We start from the raw sequence: 21,755 nt of genomic DNA on the forward strand, positions 1-21,755 counted from the left end.
TGCAGGTTCATTGGCTTTGGTAAGATGGTGATTTCTCCCTAGTGTGTAGGATAGTGCTAGTGTACGGGGTGATTGCTGGTCAGTGTGGACTCATAGTGTCATAGAATGTGGAAACAGGTCTTTTGGCCCAACTTGCCCACACTGGCCAACATGTCCCTTCTACACTAGTCCTACCTGCCCGCATTTGGACCATATCCCTCTAAACCTGTCCTATCCATGTACTGTCTAAATGTTTCTGAAATGTTAAGATAGTACCTGCCTCAACTACCTCTGTCAGCTTGTTCCATACGCCTATTACCCTTTGTGTGAAAAAGACACGCCTCAGATTCCTATTAAATCATCGACTTCCCCCCGCCCCCCCCTCACCTTAAACCTATGTCCTCTGGTTCTCGATTCCCCTTCTCTGGGCAAGAGACTCTGTGAGTCCACCTGATCTATTTATCTCATCTCTCTAAATTCCTCTCTAAATAGTCCATAGTGTGTAGTGTATGGGAGGATGGCTGGTCGGCATGGACACGGTGGGCCGAAGGGCCTGTTTCCCCGCTGTATTAATGCGTCCCTTTCAGAATGGCAGGCGGTGACTAGTGGGGCACCGCCAGGGCTCGGTGCTGGGACCGCAGCTATTTACAATATACATTAATGATTGAGATGAAGGAATTAAAAGTAACATTAGGAAATTTGCAGATGACACACAGCTGGATGGCAGTGTGAACTGTGAGGAAGATGCTATGAGGATGCAGGGTGACTTGGACAGGTTGGGTGAGTGAGCAGATGCATGGCAGATGGAGTTGAATGTGGATAAATGTGAGATTATCGACTTTGGTGCCAAAAACAGGAAGGCAGATTATTATCTGAATGGTGTCAAGTTGGGAAAAGGGGAAGTGCAATGACATCTGGGTGTCCTTGTACATCAGTCACTGAAAGTAAGCATGCAGGTACAGCAGGTAGTGAAGAAAGCTAATGGCATGTTGGCCTTCATAACAAGATGAGTTGAGAATAGGAGCAAAGAGATCCTTCTGCAGTTGTACAGGGCCCTAGTGAGACCACACCTGGAATATTGTGTGCAGTTTTGGTCTCCACATTTGAGGAAGGACATTCTTGCTATTGAGGGAGTGCAGCGTGGGTTCACGAGGTTAATTCCCGGGATGGCGGGACTGTAATATGTTGAAAGAATGGAGTGACTGGGCTTGCATACACTGGAATTTAGAAAGACGAGAGGGGATCTTATTGAAACATAAAAGATTATTAAGGGATTGGACACTCTAGATGCAGGAAACAGGTTCCCGACTTGGGGGAGTCCAGAACCAGGGGGCCACAGTTTAAGAATAAGGGGTAGGCTATTTAGAATAAAGATTAGGAAAAACTTTTTCACACAGTGAGTTGTGAATCTGTGGAATTCTCTGCCTCAGAAAGCAGTGGAGGCCGATTCTCTGGATGCTTTCAAGAGAGAGTTAGATAGGGTTCTTAAAGATAGCGGAGTGAAGGGATATGGGGTGAAGGCAGGTACGGGGTACTGATTGTGGATGAGCAGCCATGATCACAGTGAATGGCGGTGCTGGCTCGAAGGGTTGAATGGCCTACTCCTGCACCTATTGTCTATTGTATCTCTAAGGTAATTTAATCTTTAAAGTAAACAAAAGAAAAGTAACGTGACAATCATAAACTAAACTAAACTGCTCTGTCCGGCAGAGTTCCAGACCCCTCAACCCCCTCTGGGTGGAAATTTGTGTCCCCCTATTCACTCTAATTCTGCTATCATTTATTTTCAATAATATTCTTGTGTGTGTGTGTTTTTTTTACCCCTCCACTAAGAATACCACATCCTTCCTAGTTATTCTATCTCTTTGCTTCAGGCAGATTTATTGAGACTAACAGGCACCCTGTAGAATCATTGAGTCGAGACTCTGCAAGACAGACACACATTTTGTTCTGACAGATGGAGACCTTTATTAACTGAGATAAAAATCACCCAGAAAATTGAGACATGAATGACGAGAGGAACAAGAGAGAGATATGGGGGGGGGGGGGGGGGGCACAGAGAAGGCAGTACAGAAATATCCTGTTGACAGACAGACACACACACACACATACACACACACACACACACGTCTTGTTGAGACGAGGTGCATTCATCTTTCTCAAACTTAAATAATAATCTCCAGACCTGATTTTATCTAAAAGGCTTATCTCAGGCAGTTGTACAAAGTGGAGTGAGACAAAGATTTGGTGGATGTTATTGTTGAGAGAATGCGGTGAATTGTAAACTAAGAAGCCGAGGGATTTTCGACGTTCTGCAATTACACAAGAGGCCTCGACCCAACAAGTCACCTATTCCTTTTCTCCAGCGATTACACCTGACCCGTTGAGTTACTCCAGCACTCCGTGTCCATCTTTGGTAGAGGGAGAGGCCTAGCTTTGCGCCAGAACTGATCCATCCTACCAATAACTAGAGAGTGGTCCTGACCTTCCATCCACCTCATTAGAGACCTTCGGACTATTTTTTAATGGGACTATACTTTATCTTACACTAAACGTTATTCCCTTTAGTGCAATAAGGGAATTCTGTATCCTTTATTGCATCTGTACACTGTGGACGGCTTGTGTGTAATCAGGCATAGTCTTCCTGCTGGTAGACAAAAATGCTGGAGAAACTCAGCGGGTGCAGCAGCATCTATGGGGTGATGGAAATAGGCAACGTTTCGGGTCGAAAACCTTCTTCAGACTCCTGCTGACTGAATAGTACACAACAAAACAGCTTTGCACTACACCTTGGTACACGAGACAATAAACTAAACTAAACCTTGCATGCTGTCTATTTGGAGTTTGCACATTCGCTCCAGTTTCCACCCACATCTCAAAACGGGGCTGGTAAGTGAATTAGCTGCTGGTGTGGGTAAACGGTAAAGGGATTCAATGGGGAGGGTGAAACACAAAGTGTTGGAGTAACTCAACGGGTCAGGCAGCATCTCTGGAGGAAAAGGATGTCTGACATTTCGGGTCAGGACAATCCTTGAGAGATGATAAAACGATCCCATTCCAGTCGTATGATTACAGTTAATAGCATTTTATCGGGATGCATCACAGCACGGTTTGGGACCAGCTCCACTCAAGACCGCAAGAAATCTTAGCGAATTGTGGACGCAGCCCAGACCATCACACAAACCAACCAACTCAATCCTGACTACGGGTGCTGTCAGTACAGAGATTTTAAGTTCTTCCAGTTACCGTGTGGGTTTGTTCCAAGATCGTTGGTTTCCTCCCATATTCCATACGTCAATTGGCTTGGTATAAGTGTAGGGTAGTGTAATGCCCCTGTCCCACTTAGGAAACCTGAACGGAAACCTCTGGAGACTTTGCGCCCCGCCCAAGGTTTCCGTGCGGTTCCCGGAGGTTTTTGTCCGTCTCCCTACCTGCTTCCACTACCTGCAACCTGCGGCAACCACCTGCAACCTCCGGGAACGTCACGGAAACCTTGGGTGGGGCGCAAAGTCTCCAGAGGTTTCCGTTCAGGTTTCCTAAGTGGGACAGGGGCATTAATGTGTGGGGATCGCTGGTCGGCGCGTACTTGGTGGGCTGAAGGGCCTGTTTCCGCGCTGTATCTGTAAACTAAACCACTTTCTACCTCATTGGAGACCCTCAGACAGACTATCTATGATCTAACTTGATCAGAGGGCAGTGAATCTGTGGAATTCGTTGCCACAGAAGGCTGTGGAGGCCAAATTGGATATTTTTAAGGCAAGGATAGACAGATTCGTGCTTAGTACGGGTGTCAGGGGCTAGGGGGAGAAGGCAGGAGAATGGGGTTAGGCCGGAGAGATAGATCAGCCATGATTGAACGGCGGAGTAGACTTGATGGGCCGAATGGCCTATTTCTGCTCCTATCACTTATGATCAGACTTTCCTGGCTTTATCTTGCACTAAACGTTATTCCCTTATCACGTTTCTGTATATCGTAAATGGTTCAATTGTATCCATGTATTGTCTTTCCGCTGGCTGCTCAGCGCGCAACAAAAGCTTTTCACTGTACCTCAGTAACGCGACAATACGCTGAACTGAACAGTTGGAGCCAGTTCTGGTCTGCGTGGCGCTATCACAAACAAACCGCGCCACCCAAAATTGGGCCCCATGCCAACAAGGTAGAAGGAACCCCAGGACATATCACCTGCCTTCTCTTCACATCCACACGGCTTAGCTCAGCTCGGCATTGCCAGGACCGGCAGCTCCGGGGAAAGGCTGTGTGTTAAACCGCTCCCGACCAGCACCAGCACCAACACCGACGCAGAGGGAACCACTGGGACTTGAGACTACAAATTGTAACAGCAAGCAGACCCGTTCCTTCTCTCCACAGATGCTGCCTGTCTCGCAGAGCTACTCCAGCATTTTGTGTATACGACAGCAAGAATCTGAAGAAGGGTCCTGGCCAGAAACGTCGCCCTGTGCATTCCCTCCCCACAGAGGCTACCTGACCCACTGAGTTTCTCTTCCCCCTGACTCTCAGTTTGAAGAAGGGTCCTGAACCCGAAACGCCACCTATTCCTTCTCTCCAGAGGCGCTGCCCGACCCGCTGAGTTACTCCAGCATTTTGAGTCTATCTTCGGTTTAAACCAGCATCTGCAGTTCCTTCCCGACACGAGTTCCTCCAGCACTTTGTGTGTGTTTTTTTGCGAAGTTTGTAGCTGACCCGCTGAATTCCTCCAGTACTTTGTGTTTTGTTTTTGCAAAAATTTGCAGCCTCGGAAATTGCAAGGAGATCAACTTATTATTAACGTTTCAAAGATTTATTTTAAAACTTTAACTTATTAAAGGTTTAATATAAATTTATTAAACTTATTAAAGTTTTGAACTTAGAAGAAAAAAAGATTTCAACACAACCTCCTTTAAGTTTTTTTTTACGTTTAAAAGACTTGTTTTAAAACTTTAACTTCTTAAAGTCTGTAACTCTTTTTAAAAAAAAGAACGTTTTCAATCATCCTGTGGTCCGTTGAGGTTCGCGGCAGCAATTGGGACATTTTGTGACCTCCTTATCTACTGACATAAGTATAGAACATTTTATTTGATTTTAACAACGTGTTTTTCAAAGTTTTGTATCAACCTGCGCTCCATTGAGGTTGGTGGCTGTAATTGGGAAAGTTTTAATGCGACCTCCTCATCGGCTGACGGCCGTGGTCTAAGGATATGTGGTGTTGCTCGGAGCCGCTGGCGCGCCCGGCCCGCAGGAGCGCTTGGATAGTTGGCGCCCTGACCTATTACTTCGGCTCGGATGGCGCTCAGGAGGACAACGAGATCGTGGTGCTAGCGACGGGGGCCGACCAGTACCTGCAGGAGATCTTCCATCACTTGAGCTACCAGGGAGACGGGCTAGTCTCGGCGGAGGACTTTCGGCTGCTCTGCTCCGTTTTGGACTTGGTGCGGGACGAAGAGGGGCAGACCTTGTTGAGCGGGCTACCAGACGCGGTCACTTTCCGCCAATTCCACGCCAGGCTCTGCGGCTATTTCCACCAGAGAGCCGGCGAAAACGCTGGGAGGCTCCCGGTGGGGAAGGAGACGGAGCACATCGAGAGACAAATCCGTTTGAGATGTCCCCGGCGGCGGAGGAAGAAGAAGTGCGTCTCGTTCGACCTCTCCAAAGGTTGGGGAGAGAGCCAGGCGCACGGGAGGTCCGGTCCTGATCTCCAGCCGGGACCTAATCCCCCTGGAGACGGGGAGGCGAGTCCCAGTGCCCTGGAGTTGGAGAACGCCAGCCTGCGGGAATTGGTGGAGGATCTACGGGGCGCTCTCCAAGGCAGCGACGCGCGGTGCCTGGCGCTCCAAGTCGCCCTGCAGAAGGTCTACACCTGCCCGGAGAAGGAGCCTCCTGAGCGGAGGGAGGCGCCGGTGCGCGGTTGCCCGGGGTTCAGGAGCGTGCTGAGGGAACTGCAGCTGATCAGGGAATCGAGAGACGGGCAGATCCTGGAGGCCATGAGGTTCAACCAGCAACTGGAAGAGGAGATGAAGCGGGCTCACGGTTTGCTAGACCGCTGGGAGCAGTCGGTGGCCACGCTCCGAGGCTGCCTTGCCCAAGTCAGGAGGAAGGCGGAGAGGGCGAGATCCCAGCTACTGGAAGCCCTGGAGAAGGTGAGACTGCTGGAAGCCGAGGCCAAACGGATCCCCTTCCTACAGCGAAGAGTCGAAGAACTGGAACGGTGCAGGTCAGTGCGAGGTCATAGGTGATAGGAGCAGTTAGGCCATTCGGTCCCATCAAGTCCACTCCGTCATTCAATCATGGCTGATCTATCTCTCCCTCCTAACCCCATTCTCCTGCCTTATCCCCATAACCCCTGACACCTGTACTAATCCAGAATCTATCTATCTCTGCCTTCAAAATATCCATTGACCTGACCTATAGAATTCCACAGATTCATCGCCCGCTGACTAAAAAAGTGACTCCTCGTCTCCCGTCCTTTAATTCTGACATATGACCTCTAGTCCGAGACTCTCCCGCTAACAGGAGAGATGAGCCCACGCACGGGGCAAGGGGAAACGGGCCGCTCGGCCCGACCTGCCCAATCGTCCATTTCAGATCACAACGACCATAATTCGAGGACCAGAGGTCATAGGTTCATGGCGAAGCGAGAATGATATAATAGGAATCTGAGGGGTATTTTTTCCCCACAAAGGGTGGTGGGTGTATGGAACGAACTGCCAGAGGAGGTAGTCGAGGCAGAGACTGTTGCAACGCCTAGAAACATTTGGACAGGTACATGGATAGGACAGGGTTAGAGCTATACGGGCTAAATGCGGGCAGGTGGGACTAGCATAACTGGGACATGTTGGTCGGCATGGGCAAGTTAGGCTGAAGGGCCTGTTTCCACACTGTATGACTCCACACTGTATTTTCTTAGTAAATTTGTATCTTTTGCCTTGCTTTTTTTAAATTGTGTTTCCTGGTCTTCGACCCACCTCCTAATGGGAACATATTTCCTCGGGTTCCACTCATCCAGGTCGTGTGCACCTCTATCAGATCTGTTCTCGACCAAGGATCATCACGCCTGCTTTTCCACTCCAAACCTGTTTGTACGTTCTCCCTGTGACCGCGTGAGTCGCGTGAGTTTTCTCCGGGTGCTCTGGTCTTAGAAACATAGACAAATAGAAAATAGGTGCAGGAGTAGGCCATTCGGCCCTTCGAGCCTGCACCGCCATTCAATATGATCATGGCTGATCATCGAACTCAGTATTCCGTACCAGCCTTCTCTCCATACCCCCTGATCCCCTTAGCCACAAGGGCCACATCTAACTCCCTCTTAAATATAGCCAATGAACTGGCCTCAACTACCTTCTGTGGCAGAGAATTCCAGAGAGTCACCACTCTGTGTGAAAAATGCTTTTCTCATCTCGGTCCTAAAAGACTTCCCCCTTATCCTTAAACCGTGACCCCTTGTTCTGGACTTCCCCAACATCGGGCTTCTCACACATTCCAAACGTCCACCGGGGTTTGTAGGTTAATTGGCTTCTGAAAATTGTAGAATCGTCCCTTGAGGTTGGTGCTAGTGTACAGGTGATCGCTGGTTGGCATGGACTCGGTTAGCCGAAGGACCTGTTTCCATGCTGTATCTCTAATGTCTAAAGAACAGTACAGCACAGGAACAGGTCCTGTAGCCCAAGATGCCTGTGCCAAACACGATGCCAGCCTGGGTAAGGGTGGCAGATTTACTTCTCCAATGAACAGAACATAGAACAGTACAACACAGGAACAGGACCTAAGTCCCTCAATGTTTTCAGCTGAACATAATGCTAAGATATATTAATCTCATCTACCTTCATGTGGTCCATATCCCTCCATTCTCTGCATATCTATGTGTCTGTCTAAAAACCTCTTAAATGTACAGATCATATCTGCCCCCACCACCACCCCTGACAGTGTATTCCACCACCAAGCTCCCACCACCCTCTGTATACAAAAGAAACAAGGGTGGTTTGGATCATGTGCAGACAGAGGAGAATAGTTTAACTTGACATCGTTGGGCCGAAGGGCCTGGTTCCGTACTGTATCTCTAAACTAAACTAAAAAATTAGAGATACAGCATTGAAACAGGCCCTTGAGTCCACTCCGATCATTGTTCACCCATTCACACTTGTTCTGTTATCTCATTGTCTCATCCAATCCATCGGGGCAATTTTACAGGGGCCCCTGGCAGAGTTGCGGCCTCACAGTGCCAGAGACCTGGGTTTAAATCTGACTACGGGTGCTGCCTGTACAGAGTTTGTATGTTCTCCCTGTGGTTGCTTCTGGATGATCCGGTTTCCTCCCACATTCCAAAAACCTACAGGTTTGTAGGTTAATTGGTTCCTGTAACTTGTCCCCAGAGTGTAGGATAGAGAGAGTGTAGGTTACTTATGTTAATGATTATTGACTCGTGTTAAATATGTTTAAATTAAATTAACGCATGTTAATGATTAAATACTTTGAAATTAATTCAATTAATTATAAAGAAAATTCAATTACTTGGAAACGTAGCTATCTCCCTTGTCTTACATTTTTCTAGAGACACAGAACCAGCTCTACGCTGGCTCAGGTTAAGTTTAGTTTGGAGATACAGTGTGGGAAGCAGGCCCTTCAGCCCACCGAGTCTGTGCCGACCAGCAATCCCCATACACCAGCACTATCCTATACACTAGGGACAATTTACAATTTTTAACCAAAGCCAAATCAACCTACAAACCTGTCTCAAAAGTGCAAATACCTTGGAGTTTACAAGAAGGGACAGAGCCGGCTGTACATTTTGAGAAGGCTCCGCTCCTTCAACATCTGCAGGAAGATGCTGCAGATGTTCTACCAATCGGTGGTAGCCAGTGTCATCTTCTTCGCTGCCATGTGCTGGGGCAGCAGGGCGAAGGCTGCGGACACCAACAGGATCAACAAGCTCATCAGGAAGGCTGGCTCCACCCTGGGGATGGAGTTGGATTCATGGGAGATGGTCTTTGAGGGGAGGATGCTCCTCAATACAGTTCACCCCCTCTGTGACACACTGGCCAACCTGAGTACCTTCAGCAACAGACTGGTTCCACCAGCAGGACAGACCGTCACAGGAGATTCTTCTTCTCTGTGGCTATCAAACTGTACAATTCCTCCCCCTTCTGTCATGGGGTAGACCAAGACTGACTCCCCCCTCCACCCCACAATCTTTGCACATCCCCAATTCTTTCCACTCATCACTTTAATTTCATATTTCATGTATTTTGTGTTTTTATGACTGCTGGCAAATCAATTTTCCTCCTGGGATAAATAAAGTTCTAATCGTATCGTATTGTATCGAGAACGTAGAAACTCCCTACTGATAGCACCCATGATTGGGGTCGAACCCGGGTCACTGGCGCTGTAAGGCAGCAACTCTACTGCTTCGACACCACGCCGCCCAGGTCTAGTGAGAAAATGTCCTCAGAATATAAGGACGTACCTTTAGAAAGGAGATGAGCAGGAATTTCTTCAGCCAGAGGGTGATGAATCTGTGGGATTCATTGCCACAGACGGCAGTGGAGGCCAAATCAATATTATTAAGGCAGAGATTGACAGATTCTTGATGAGTACGGGTGTTAGGGGTTATGGCGAGAAGGAAGGAGAGCGGGGTTGAGATGGAAAGACAGATCAGCCATGATTGAATGGCAGCGTAAACTTGATGGGCTGAATGGCCTAATTCTGCTCCTATAATTTGTGAACATAATAAACAAAAAAAAAATCAATAGACCAATAAAACCCCTTCTCCGCTATCTGCAAATTCCTGTCTAATATTTTTTAGTTGCGCCAAATGAAGGATAAAATGTGATTTTTAGCTCAGTTTATTTTCGAGGTACAGTGAAAAGCTTTTGCTGCGTACTAACCAGTCAGCGGAAAGACAATACATGATTACAATCGAGCCATTCACAGTGTCTAGATACATGATAAGGGAATTGAAAGTCAAGAGTGGGATTAATTGTCACATAAATATACAATGGATCAATTAATTTGTTACTTGCAGCTGCTTACAGCTGCAAAAACAGGAAAGTAGATATTATCTGAATGGTGGCCGATTAGGAAAGGGGGAGTTGCAACGAGGCCTGGGTGTCATGGTACACCAGTCATTAAAAGTAGGCATGCAGGTGCAGCAGGCAGTGAAGAAGGCGAATGGTATGTTAGCATTCATAGCAAAAGGATTTGAGTGTAGGAGCAGGGAGGTTCTACTGCAGTTGTACAGGGTCTTGGTGAGACCACACCTGGAGTATTGCGTACAGTTTTGGTCTCCTAATCTGAGGAAAGACATTCTTGCCATAGAGGGAGTACAGAGAAGGTTCACCAGACTGATTCCTGGGATGTCAGGACTTTCATATGAAGAAAGACTGGATAGACTCGGTTTGTACTCGCTAGAATTTAGAAGATTGAGGGGGGATCTTATAGAAACGTACAAAATTCTTAAGGGGTTGGACAGGCTAGATGCAGGAAGATTGTTCCCGATGTTGGGGAAGTCCAGAACAAGGGGTCACAGTTTAAGGATAAAGGGGAAATCTTTTAGGACCGAGATGAGGAAAACTTTTTTTCACACAGAGTGGTGAATCTGTGGAATTCTCTCCCGCAGAAGGTAGTTGAGGCCAGTTCATTGGCTATATTTAAGAGGGAGTTAGATGTGGCTAAAGGGATCAGGGGGTATGGAGAGAAGGCAGGTACAGGATACTGAGTTGGATGATCAGCCATGATCATATTGAATGGCGGTGCAGGCTTGAAGGGCCGAATGGCCTACTCCTGCACCTATTTTCTATGTTTCTATGTTTACAGGCCTGATAATCATGTATATCATTAATTCATGTAACATATAATTTAAAAAAATCAATAAGCTAGTAAACCTCGGCTAGCTGCAAATTCCTGACTAATCATTTTCTAGTGGTGCTAATTTGAGGGATCAAATGTAATTGTGTGGGGGAATAGCAAAATAGAATGAAATATGGAGGAAGGAACTGCAGACGCTGGTTTACACTGAAGATAGACACAAAATGCTGGAGTAACTCAGCGGGTCAGACAGCATATCTCTGAAAAGGAATAGGTGACGTTTCGGTTTTCAACTCAGCCGTATGAATATTGATTTCTCTAACTTCAAGTAACCCTTGCATCCCCTCTCTCTCTCAATTCCTCCCCTACCCAAGTCTTTGCACTGGGTTTAAAGTCATCTTGATGAGTTTCATTGTCTTTGACTTATTTCCACCTAATCCACAGCTAACAATGGCCTGTCTCCTTTATCATCATTACATTTTTACATATCTTTCATTCTCACCAACATTCTGTCTGTCTTTTCGTATTTTTTGTTATTTTTAGTGCGTTTTAAAAGTATGTGTTAAAGTTCTCTGGTTTGTTTTATGTGAGGGGTGGGGAAGCGGGTCGGGGGAATTTTTTTTCGATCTCTTAGCTTGCCGGAGATGCGACTGTTATCGGGATCGTATCTCCGGTCGCTCTGCGGCCTAACATCATGGAGCTGGCGGCCTTGCTCGAGACTGACTTTGAGCCCCACCGCGGGGCCATGGACTTACCATCGGGGCCTGCGACCCCTTGCCTGGGATCGCAGCTCCAACTGTGGCCTGTGGATTTCAACATCGAGGAGCTCGCAGTCTCGGGTGGAGACTGATGTCGAGAAGCTCCAACCCGAAACATCACCCATTCCTTTCCTCCAGAGATACCGTCTGACCCGCTGAGTTACTCCAGCATTTTTGTGTCTACCTTCAGCAGAATTCTCTGCCACAGAAGGTAGTTGAGGCCAGTTCATTGGCTATATTTAAGAGGGAGTTAGATGTGGTCCTTGTGGCTAAAGGGATCAGGGGGTATGGAGAGAAGGCAGGTACAGGATACTGAGTTGGATGATCAGCCATGATCATATTGAATGGCGGTGCAGGCTCGAAGGGTCGAATGGCCTACTCCTGCGCCTATTTTCTATGTTTCTATAATCAATTGTGTACAGTGAAATAATGAACATGATGACATTGAAAATAATTGAATGGATCTAATCCAGTGAATCAATGCTCGTTCTACCATGCACGCATGCATTAAATGGCAATCAGTCTGTATTGTGAGGTTCATCTTTGAACAAGGCAGCTGCTAAGGGACTTGTGCATCTCTCATAACCCCATGAACAATACTGCGATGAAAGTCATCGCATGTGTCTTTCAAGTGAGTGAAGTGGGCTTCCACCTCCTTTGTGTTTTCCAACAGGTATTTGTGAAACATCGACGGCTGCTTTACAGCAAGCCCACAGCAGCTTGTAACACATCATTAGCTGGCAGGAATGAAGTGCAGGCTCGGCGATCGTTCCGCTGAACACCTCCGCTCAGTCCACCTAGCCCCACCTGATCTCCCGGTTGCTAAACACTTTAACTCCCCCCCCCCCATTCCCACACAGAGTGAAGAAGGGTTTCGGCCCGAAACGTCGCCTATTAGAGTCTGAAGAAGGGTTTCGGCCCGAAACGTCGCCTATTTCCTTCGCTCCATAGATGCTGCTGCACCCGCTGAGTTTCCCCAGCAATTTTGTGTACCCACACAGACCCTTCTGGCTTGGGTCTCCACCACTGTCAGAATGAGGCCCAACGCAAATTGGAGAAATATCTCCTCATATTTCGCTTGGACAGCTTACAACCCAGCATTATGAATATTAACTTATCTAACTTCATAACCCTTGCTTTCCCACTCTCTCCACCCCTCCTAAATCCCAGTTCTCCGACCAGTTTAACTGTCCTCCTGAATACATTTTATCTTCATATGCATCGTTGTCAACTTCCCCAGCTGACAACGATCTACTCTCCAATTTCCTTGATCATCGTCCCTTTTGATCTCTCGTTTTCACACCTCACCCTTCCAAATCTCTGTTTCTCCCTATCCCCTGACTCTCAGTCGAAAGAAGGGTCTCGACCCGAAATGTCGCCCATTCCTTCTCTCCAGAGATGCTGCCTGCCCCGCTGAGTTACTCCAGCATTTTATGTCTATCTTCAGTGTAAACCAGCATCTGCAGTTCCTTCCCACACATATCCATCTGTTAATATCCACTCTGAGGCAGCTGAGATTCTTAATCCTGATAGAACAAGTAGATGTCTCACTTATAGATGAAATAGGTAACTCACAAATAGATGACAATCTCCTGACTAATGCAAGCCTTACTTTTTTTTAATGCTGCACTGCAGTAAAGGAAGGACATGAGTTATAGAGTCATAGTCTTACAGCGTGGAAACAGGCCCTTCAGCCCAACTTGCCCACACCAGCTAACATGTCCCTTCTACACTAGTCCCACCTGCCTGTGTTTGGCCCACATCCCTCTAAACCTGTCCTATTCAAGTACCTGTCCAAATGTTTCTTAAACGTTGCGATAATCCTTGCCTCAACTACCTCCTCCATCAGCCTGTTGCATACGCCAACCATCCTTCGTGTGAAAATGTTATTCCTCAGGTTCCTATTAAATCATCCTCCCCCTCATCTTAAATCTGTGTCCTCTGGTCCTCGATTCCCAAACTCTGGGCAAGAGACTCTGTGCGTTTACTCGATCTATTCCCCTCATGATTTTGTACACCTCTATAAGATTAACCCTCATCTTCCTGCGCTCCAGGGAATAGAGTCACAGCCTGCTCAATCTCTCTCTAATTCACTAGTGTTTCATTGAGTTAGGCCCACAAACCTCGGGAAGGCACAACAGTTAATACAAAATTAATACTGAGCACTAATATTAATATTAAGTCTGAAGTAGGGTATCGACCCAATACATCTCCCATTCCTTTTCTCCAGAGATGCTGTCTGTCCCGCTGAGTTACTCCAGCTTTTTGTGTCTACGTTTTAAACCAGCATCTGCAGTTCCTTCCTACACAATAGTAAGTTAGTACTACAATAATACTAAATTAGTATCATAGCCAATGTTCAAGCACAATAGATGCAATACTGACAGCACCCTTTCTCCGGGGAGTCTAGAACCAGGGGTCACATTTTAAGAATAAGGTGTAGGCCATTTGGTACTGAGATGAGGAAAAAGAAATTCACCCATAGAATTGTGTATCTATGGAATTCTCTGCCACACAAAGCAGTGGAGGTCAATTCACTGGATGTTTTGAAGAGAGAGTTAGATTTAGCTCTTAGGGGTGAAGGAATCAAGGGATATGGGGAAAAAGCAGGAACGGGGTACTGATTTTAGATGATCAGCCATGATCATATTGAATGGCGGTGCTGACTCGAAGGGCCGAATGGCCTCCTCCTGCACCTATGTTTCTAGGTTCTATGTTTCCATGTTTCTTCTCGTTCACTTAGATCACAAGGGGATCAGAGCAAAGTGGTCTCGGCTGCAGAGAACCTTCCACAGGATGCCCGGAAGCCCGGGACATGCAGTCCGAGTCCGATCCAGCATCAAGCACGGATATCTCCGGCTGGGAAAGCGGAATCAGCCATGGAGACCGGGATTTACTGCGGACCGCAGATGAAGTCTTCTTCCTGCAATGGAGGTGATTCCGGTAATGAGGGAAACATTATCTCACTTAGCAGACAAAGACTTTGGTCTTTAGACATACGGCGTGGAAACAGGCCCTTTGGCCCACGGAGTCCACGCTGGCCAGCGATCACCCTGTACACCGCCACTATCCTACACACACTAGGGATAATTCACATTGTTTCCGAAGCCAATTATCCTACACCCCTGCACGTCTTTGGAGTGTGGATGGAAACTGGAGCACCCTGGAGTTTGCACCCTGTGACCACGTTGGTTTTCTCCAGGTGCTCCGGCTTCATCCCACATCCCAAGGACGGGTGGCAACAGTGAGATAATGTACCAAATCATTCTGTTGTCAGTCATTGTTTAGAGATACAGCATGGAAATGGGTCCCTTCGGCCCATCGAATCCATGCTGACCATCGATGGTCTGAAGAAGGGTCTCGACCCGAAACGTCACCTATTCCTTTGCTCCATGGATGCTGCCTCACCCGCTGAGTTTCTCCAGCAATTTTGTCGACCATCGATCATCCGATCACAATAGTTCTATGTTACCCAACTTTGTCATCCACTGCCTACTAGTCCCTAGTGGGTGTGGGATAGTGTTAATGTGCGGGGATCGCTGGTCGGTGTGGACTCATTGGGCCAAAGGGCCTGTTTCTGACCTGTATCTCTAAACTAAACTAAACTACTCTCTAGGGGGTAATTAACAGAGGACAATTAACCTACAAACACTCATGTCTTTGGGATGTGGGAGGAAACCCATGTAGTCACAAGGAGAGGATGCAATCTCCACATATACAGCTCCTGAAGTCAGGATCGAACCCAGTCTCTGGCGCTGTGAGGCAGCAACTCTACCAGCTGGTGCCACTGTGGCATCCACTGCTGTCTGATATCTCAAAACCTTAATGCCATTAATAGTATTGAGATAATTCCTGGCTGGGACCAAGTCAGATTGGACTCGAGGAAAGCATTTGAGGAAAACTACAAGTAACCCTTGCTTTCCCTCTCTCTGTCCGTCCCCCACCCTCGTTCTCCGACTAGCTTGACTGTCCTCCTGATTAAATGTTACTTTATGTGCCTCATTGTCGCCTTCCCCTTAATCTATTCCACATTTTCCTTGAACTTCGTCCTCTTCACTCTCTCGTTTTCACACCTTGCCCTTCCATATCTCTCGTTTCCCCTCTCCCCTGACTCTAAGTCTGAAGAAGGGTCTCGACCCGAAACGCCACCCATTCCTTCTCTCCAGAGATGCTGCCTGTCCCCCTGAGATTTTCCAGCATTTTGTGTCTACATTCACCCTAACCTGCTCTCTCCACAGATGAGGACCGGTTGCTGAGGGCAGTGGAGGGTCGGGCTGCTTCTGACGAGGAAGAGGAGAGAGGTTCGGAAGATCAACCTTGCCCAATGCCGGCATTGAGTGGAGACGGCTGTAGCAGTGCGGAGTGAGTGAAAGATTCTCACAGATTTTTTTAAAACTCAAAGGAAAAAACTAGGCCCTGAATTTCCTTTTATGTGTCCTTTAGATAACAGAGTTTGTCCTGATCTTAGTATAGTTTGAGATACAGCATGGAAACATGACCTTCGGCCAACCGAGTCCACTCCGGCCAGCGATCACCCGCTCATACTAGTTCTACATTATCCCCACTCTCGCGTCCACTCGCTGCAAAGTAGATGATACCGACAAAGTGCTGGAGTAACTAGGCATCTCACACAGAGCATCTCATACAGCATCTCTGGAGAATAAGAGCAGGTGATGTTTCAGGCTTCTTCAGATTGAAAACACCTTACAACCCAGTGAAATGAATGTTCATTTCTCAAATTTTAAGTAACCCCTGCATTCCCTCTCTTTCACCCCCCCCCCCCCCCCCCCCCCCCCCCCCGATTGAATGGCAGAGTAGACTTGACGGGTCAAATGTCCTAATTCTGCTCCTATCACTTGCGAATATAGTGTAGATATCAGTCTGAAGAAAGGTTTTGGCCCGAAACTTTGCCTATTTCCTTCGCTCCATAGATGCTGCTGCACCCGCTGAGTTTCTCCAGCACTTTTGTCTACCTGCGAATATACTCCGAGTCTGCTCAACCGCTCCCTGTTGTGCCCTGTCCCACGGTACGAGTTCATTCCAAGAGTTCTCCCGAGTTTGCCCTGATTCAACCTCGGAGATTTACGGTAATGGCCACTCGTCGGTACACGGGGCTCTCGTGGACATTTTTCAACAAGTTGAAAAATCTTCACGAGTCTTCCCGAGCTTACCTGCCGTTAGTGAGTCTTCCCGAGTAACTGCCGTTAGCATTACGAGCCGCTAAGAGACGTCCCCGAGCTCTGACGTACCCGCTACGTTCATTCTCCGTGCTTACCACGAGTTTGATTTTTTTTTAAACCCGGGAGAGCTCTTGGAATGAACTCGCACAGTGGGACAGGGTAGGCCCTTGAGTCCTGCAAAAACATCCTCGTAAGTCTTGACGTTAAATCTATCTCGCTTTCAGTAGCAGTCCCAGTAGCACCTTACGGCGGTTGCTCTCGTGTAACGGCAGTGGCCGTCGCCAAGGCAGAGGAGTTGTGGTCTCCAGGGAGAGGGAAGTGGAACTCGCAGCGCAACTGGAGAACAAGGAGCGACAAGTGACAAAACTGCGGGCTGACGTGGAGCAGGTAGGGACGGTGTTCGAGGCATGTGCAGGAAGGAACTGCAGATAGACCCGCAGATAGGCACAAAAAGCTGGAGTAACTCCGCGGGCAGGCAGCATCTCTGGGGAGAAGGAAAAAGTGACGTTTCGGGTCGAGACCCTTCTTCAGATCGAGAGTCGGGGAAACCAGAGGGAAAGACAGTGATATAGAGAGATATAGGTGGATAAAAATGCTGGAGAATAGGTGACGTTTCAGTCTGAAGAAGGGTCTCCACCCGAAAGGTCACCTATTCCTTCACTCCATAGACCCGCTGAGTTTCTCCAGCATTTTCTATCTACCTTCGATTTTTCAAGCATCTGCAGTTCCTTCTTAAATAGAGAGGTATAGATAACTCTTCAGATTGCCTACAGAATATATTAAGACGAGCTTTGTGAAAGATTCAAATGGTTTAGGGTGAGATTAATTTGTTCAACAAATAGTTTGGGGTTAGATAAGATTCAGATTTTTGCGTCTAAACTAAACATTTTATACAAAACTGCAAGCGGTTGTTATGAGAAACAAACTGTCTTGTTCAGACATGATTTGACACATCTGTGTTCAGTTTGATCGCCTGAATTCGTGTCTTTATTTGCTCAATGTATGCCAACGCCAGTAGTCAAGTGATTTTGTTAAACTCTGCATTTAATGTCAGGCATTCAAATGGCCTCCTTTACATTGCCCTCTGGCTGTCAGAGTAACACAGATGGATTGTGCTTCCTAGAAGTATGTATCCTGCAGGCTGTGTTTTTGTTTTTTTTAATTTTAGTTTTAGAGATGCAGCGCGGAAATAGGCCATTCGGCACTCCGAGTCCGCGCCGACCAGCGATCACCGCAACACTGCCTGACACACGCACACACACATACTAGGGTCTGAAGAAGGGTTTCGGCCCGAAATGTTGCCTATTTCCTTCGCTCCATAGATGTTGCTGCACCCGCTGAGTTTCTCCAGCTTTTTTGTGTACCTTGGATTTTCCAGCATCTGCAGTTCCTTCTTAAACACACTAGCGGCATGTTTTACATTTACACCAAAGCCAATTAATCTACAAACCTGCATGTCATTTGTATCGTGGGCGGAAATCGAAGATCTCAGAGAAAACTCACGCAGGTCACGGGGAGAAAATAAAAACTCCGTACAGACAGCACCCGTGGTCAGGATCGAACCCGGGTTTCCGGCGCTGTAAAGCAGCGTCTCTACCGCCGTGTATTGGAAGTCTGACAGCCACAGGTACACATGGGAAAAGGTGCAAGAATAGGTCACCCTGGCCGCCTAAACCAGCCCCGCCATTTAATTGGATCATGGCTGATTTGCCCCAGGTCTCAACTCCAGCTCACATAACCCTCCATTCCCCAGATCTTTCAAAAACACATCCAAAAATGCACACCTCCAGATTCAGCGCCAGTTTCTTCCCAGCTGTCATCAGGCAACTGAACCACTCTCTCGCCAACTAGAGAACGGTCCTGAGCTACTATCTACCTCATTGAAGACCTTCAAGCTATCTTTAATCGGGCTCTACTGGGCTTTGTCTTGCACTAAACGTTATTCCCTTTATGATGTATCTGTACACTGTGCAGGATTCTAATCATGAATACAATCCCCCTGCTGACTGGATAGAAGCAACAAAGAAGCTTTTCACTGTACCCCGGTACACCAGACAATATATTAAACTTTAAACTTCCATCGACCTTGACTCGCCAACCCTTTTTTAGTTACTAGCAGGAGCTCAGAGATGGAATTCTTGAGCTTAGGACTGGAAGTAAATACCTTGGAATTGGAACACAAAGCGATGGAGGAACTCAACAGGTCAGGCAGCATCTGTGGATGGAATGGACAGGTGGCGTTTTGGGTTGGGACCCTCTTTGAGAATTGTTCAATCAGTTCCTGAACCTGGAGGTCACAGGCTTCTCTACCTTCTTCCCAATGGCACCTTTCCTGCTCTCCGTGAGGAACTTCTACTTCAAATCAATGAACAGATAGGGTAAATGTGTGGTCTTTTACCCAAAGTCGGGGTCGCAAGAACCAGTGATCAAAGGTTTAAGGTGAGGGGGGGGAAAGATTCAATTGGAACCTGAGGGTCAACTTTTTTACACAAAGGGTGGTGGGTGTATGGAACTAGCAGCTAGAGGAGGTAGTTGAGGCAGGTACTATCACAACGTTGAAGAAGCATTTAGACAGGTACATGGCTAAGACAGGTTTGGAGGGATAAGGACCAAACGCAGCCAGGTGGAACTAGTTATAGATGTGGCATGTTGGTCAGTGTGAGCAAGTTGAGCCAAAGGGCCTGTTTCTGTGCCTTATGACTGTTCATAGTTATAGGAGCAGATTAGGTCATTGGGCCCCATCAAATCTACTCCACCATTCAATCATGGCTGATCTATCTTTCTCTCTCAACCCCACTCTCCTGCCTTCTCCCCATAACCACTAATCAAGAATTTCAGCCGTAAAAATATCTGTTGACGGCCTCCACAGCCTTCTATGGCCATGAATTCCACAGATTCAACACCCTCTGACTGAAGGAATTCTTCCACCTCCATTCTAAAGCTACGTCCTTTTATTCTGAGGGTATGGCCTCTGGTCCTCCCATCCTAGGTGGTCCCACTAGTGGAAACATCCTCTCCACATCCACTCTATCCAGGCCTTTCACTATTTGGTAAGTCGCAATGAGGTCCCTCCTCGTCCTTCTAAAACTCCAGTGACCACAGGCCCAGTGCCGTCACCTCTCTGACTCTATGGCCGCAGTCCTGATCTGAGCTGCACCGCTTCTTCTTGCAGTTGGCTTGTTCCATGACCAAGGAGCTTCAGCTGAAAGGAGAGGAGGTGGAGATGCTGCGGATGGAGGTGCAGATGGTGGAAGCGGACCGCGTGAGACTCTTGCTGGTCGAGGAGAAGCTGACCGATGTCCTCCAGCTTCTGCAACAACTGCGATTGCTGGTAATTATCTCCGACCTTCCCAGAGACATAGAAACATAGAAAATAGGTGCAGAATTTTCTGGCTGAACTTTGTGCCTTAGGAGAAGAATGCTGTGGTGGATGTTTGTGTTGAATCTTATTGTGTATTGTGTGTTCTTTTTAAGTGTATCGCTGCTGGCAAATTCATTTCACTGCACCTTCGGGTGTAAGTGACGAATAAAATTGACTTTGACTTTGACAGGAGTAGGCCATTCAGCCCTTCGAGCCAGCCCCGCCATTCAATATGATCGTGGCTGATCATCCAAAATCAGTACCCCGTTCCTGCCTTCTCCCCAGATCCCTTGATTCCATTAGCCCTAAGAGCTATATTTGATTCTATCTTGAAAGCATCCAGTGAATTGGCCTCCACTGCCTTCTGTGGCAGAGAATTCCACAGAATCACAACTCTATGGGTGAAAAAAAATGTCCTCATCTTCCTCCTAAATGGCCTACCCCTTATTCTTACACTGTGACCCCTGGATCTGGACTCCCCCAACATCGGGAATTTTTTTCCTGCATCTAGCCTGTCCAATCCCTTAAGAATTTTATATTTTTCAGAAGAATCTCTGCGCCGTTAACGTGATATAATACACGCCTGTGGGATTCGATTAAATCCTTCGGGGGGGAGTTGGGTCTCGGGCAGTTTGGGTTCCTATGCTGAAGGACATTTCATTTCTCATTAGTGCTGGCAGATTGTGAGTCCTAACCTTCAGAATAAACCGATCATTCTCCTCGCTGTTGGACAAGTGATTCTGTTTTGAACCCAAGGCCAGTTTTAATTAGTTCACATAATGCCTGATCGCACATCCTTCAAAGAGCTGCCCCACTAACTCACTCTTTCTCTTCATTTTGCCAACAGAATATATCAAGACGAGCTTTGGGAAAGATGTTATTGAGCACTTTGGCTGCCTGTTACCAAACTGGACATGGTGAGTGGTCACAGCAGTGTGTCATTTTGGAAATGGAGAAATAGCAGATTTACTTTCTATCATAGTTAACGATAAACACTTCTTGCTTTGCCAGGGACAATGGCCTCCTTGGACATGTTGAATGTGCTCCATAAAGAGTTGGTGTCATGCGAGCTACTGGGCAAAGGTTCATCCCGAAGAGAAAGTCAACAAGTCTTGAAAACCTCCTTGGTGATAACATGTTAGTTATGGACGAAGGTGGAACTCCGACCTTAATCCTCACCCAAACCATCCCATCAACAACTAGACATCGGTCCTGAGTTCCCATCTACCCCATTGGAGACCTCCCCAACTATCTTTAATCAGACTTTACTGGACTTTATCTTGCACTGAATGTTATTCCCTTTATTCTGTATCTGAATATTGTGGACAGCTCGATTGAAATCTTGTATAGTCTTTCCGCTGACCAGTTAGCAGGCAACAAAAACTTTTCACCGTACATCTGTACTCATGACAATGAACTGAACTAAGCTAAACTAAGCTCAATAACCAGAAGCCACTGGAGATGTAAGCACACAAAAGGTTAGCTGTTGGCCAGAAAGATGCTATTCTCTAACATCCAAACTCTAAGGGTTGTCCATTTCATGTTGCCATGGAGATTTCCCCAAACATTTATCTCCAAGGGAGAGAATCTGCCAAACATTTTCATGTCCCACACAATATTAAATAGGGACAGCTAATGAAAGGACTTGCAAAATCTGGAGATATCCAAATGAACTTTGTAGC

The 21,755-nt window shown here is 47.1% G+C and overlaps 1 protein-coding gene across 1 annotated transcript; it reads left to right on the forward strand.

The window, feature by feature from the left end:
- The first annotated feature begins 4,925 nt into the window (after positions 1–4,925).
- On the forward strand, positions 4,926–21,296 carry LOC116986626 (EF-hand and coiled-coil domain-containing protein 1-like). Its single transcript, XM_033042204.1, has 7 exons — positions 4,926–6,188; positions 14,276–14,502; positions 15,771–15,894; positions 16,937–17,099; positions 19,885–20,043; positions 20,921–20,990; positions 21,085–21,296. Exons 1-7 carry the CDS (start codon positions 5,176–5,178, stop codon positions 21,213–21,215), a joined length of 1,887 nt encoding a protein of 628 aa, XP_032898095.1. The 5' UTR covers positions 4,926–5,175; the 3' UTR covers positions 21,216–21,296.
- The last annotated feature ends 459 nt before the right edge of the window (positions 21,297–21,755 follow it).

The sequence above is a fragment of the Amblyraja radiata genome, chromosome 24 (genome assembly GCF_010909765.2).
Source record: "Amblyraja radiata isolate CabotCenter1 chromosome 24, sAmbRad1.1.pri, whole genome shotgun sequence".
In the NCBI taxonomy this organism is placed as follows: Eukaryota; Metazoa; Chordata; class Chondrichthyes; order Rajiformes; family Rajidae; genus Amblyraja; species Amblyraja radiata.

Excerpts from the sequence above, each read along its gene's own strand:
- LOC116986626 (XM_033042204.1), top strand. The coding sequence starts at position 5,176 with ATGTGGTGTTGCTCGGAGCCGCTGGCGCGCCCGGCCCGCAGGAGCGCT. Across the intron at positions 15,895-16,936 it reads GACGGCTGTAGCAGTGCGGA|TAGCAGTCCCAGTAGCACCT; the intron begins GTGAGTGAAAGA and ends TCTCGCTTTCAG. Across the intron at positions 20,044-20,920 it reads TGCAACAACTGCGATTGCTG|AATATATCAAGACGAGCTTT; the intron begins GTAATTATCTCC and ends TTTTGCCAACAG.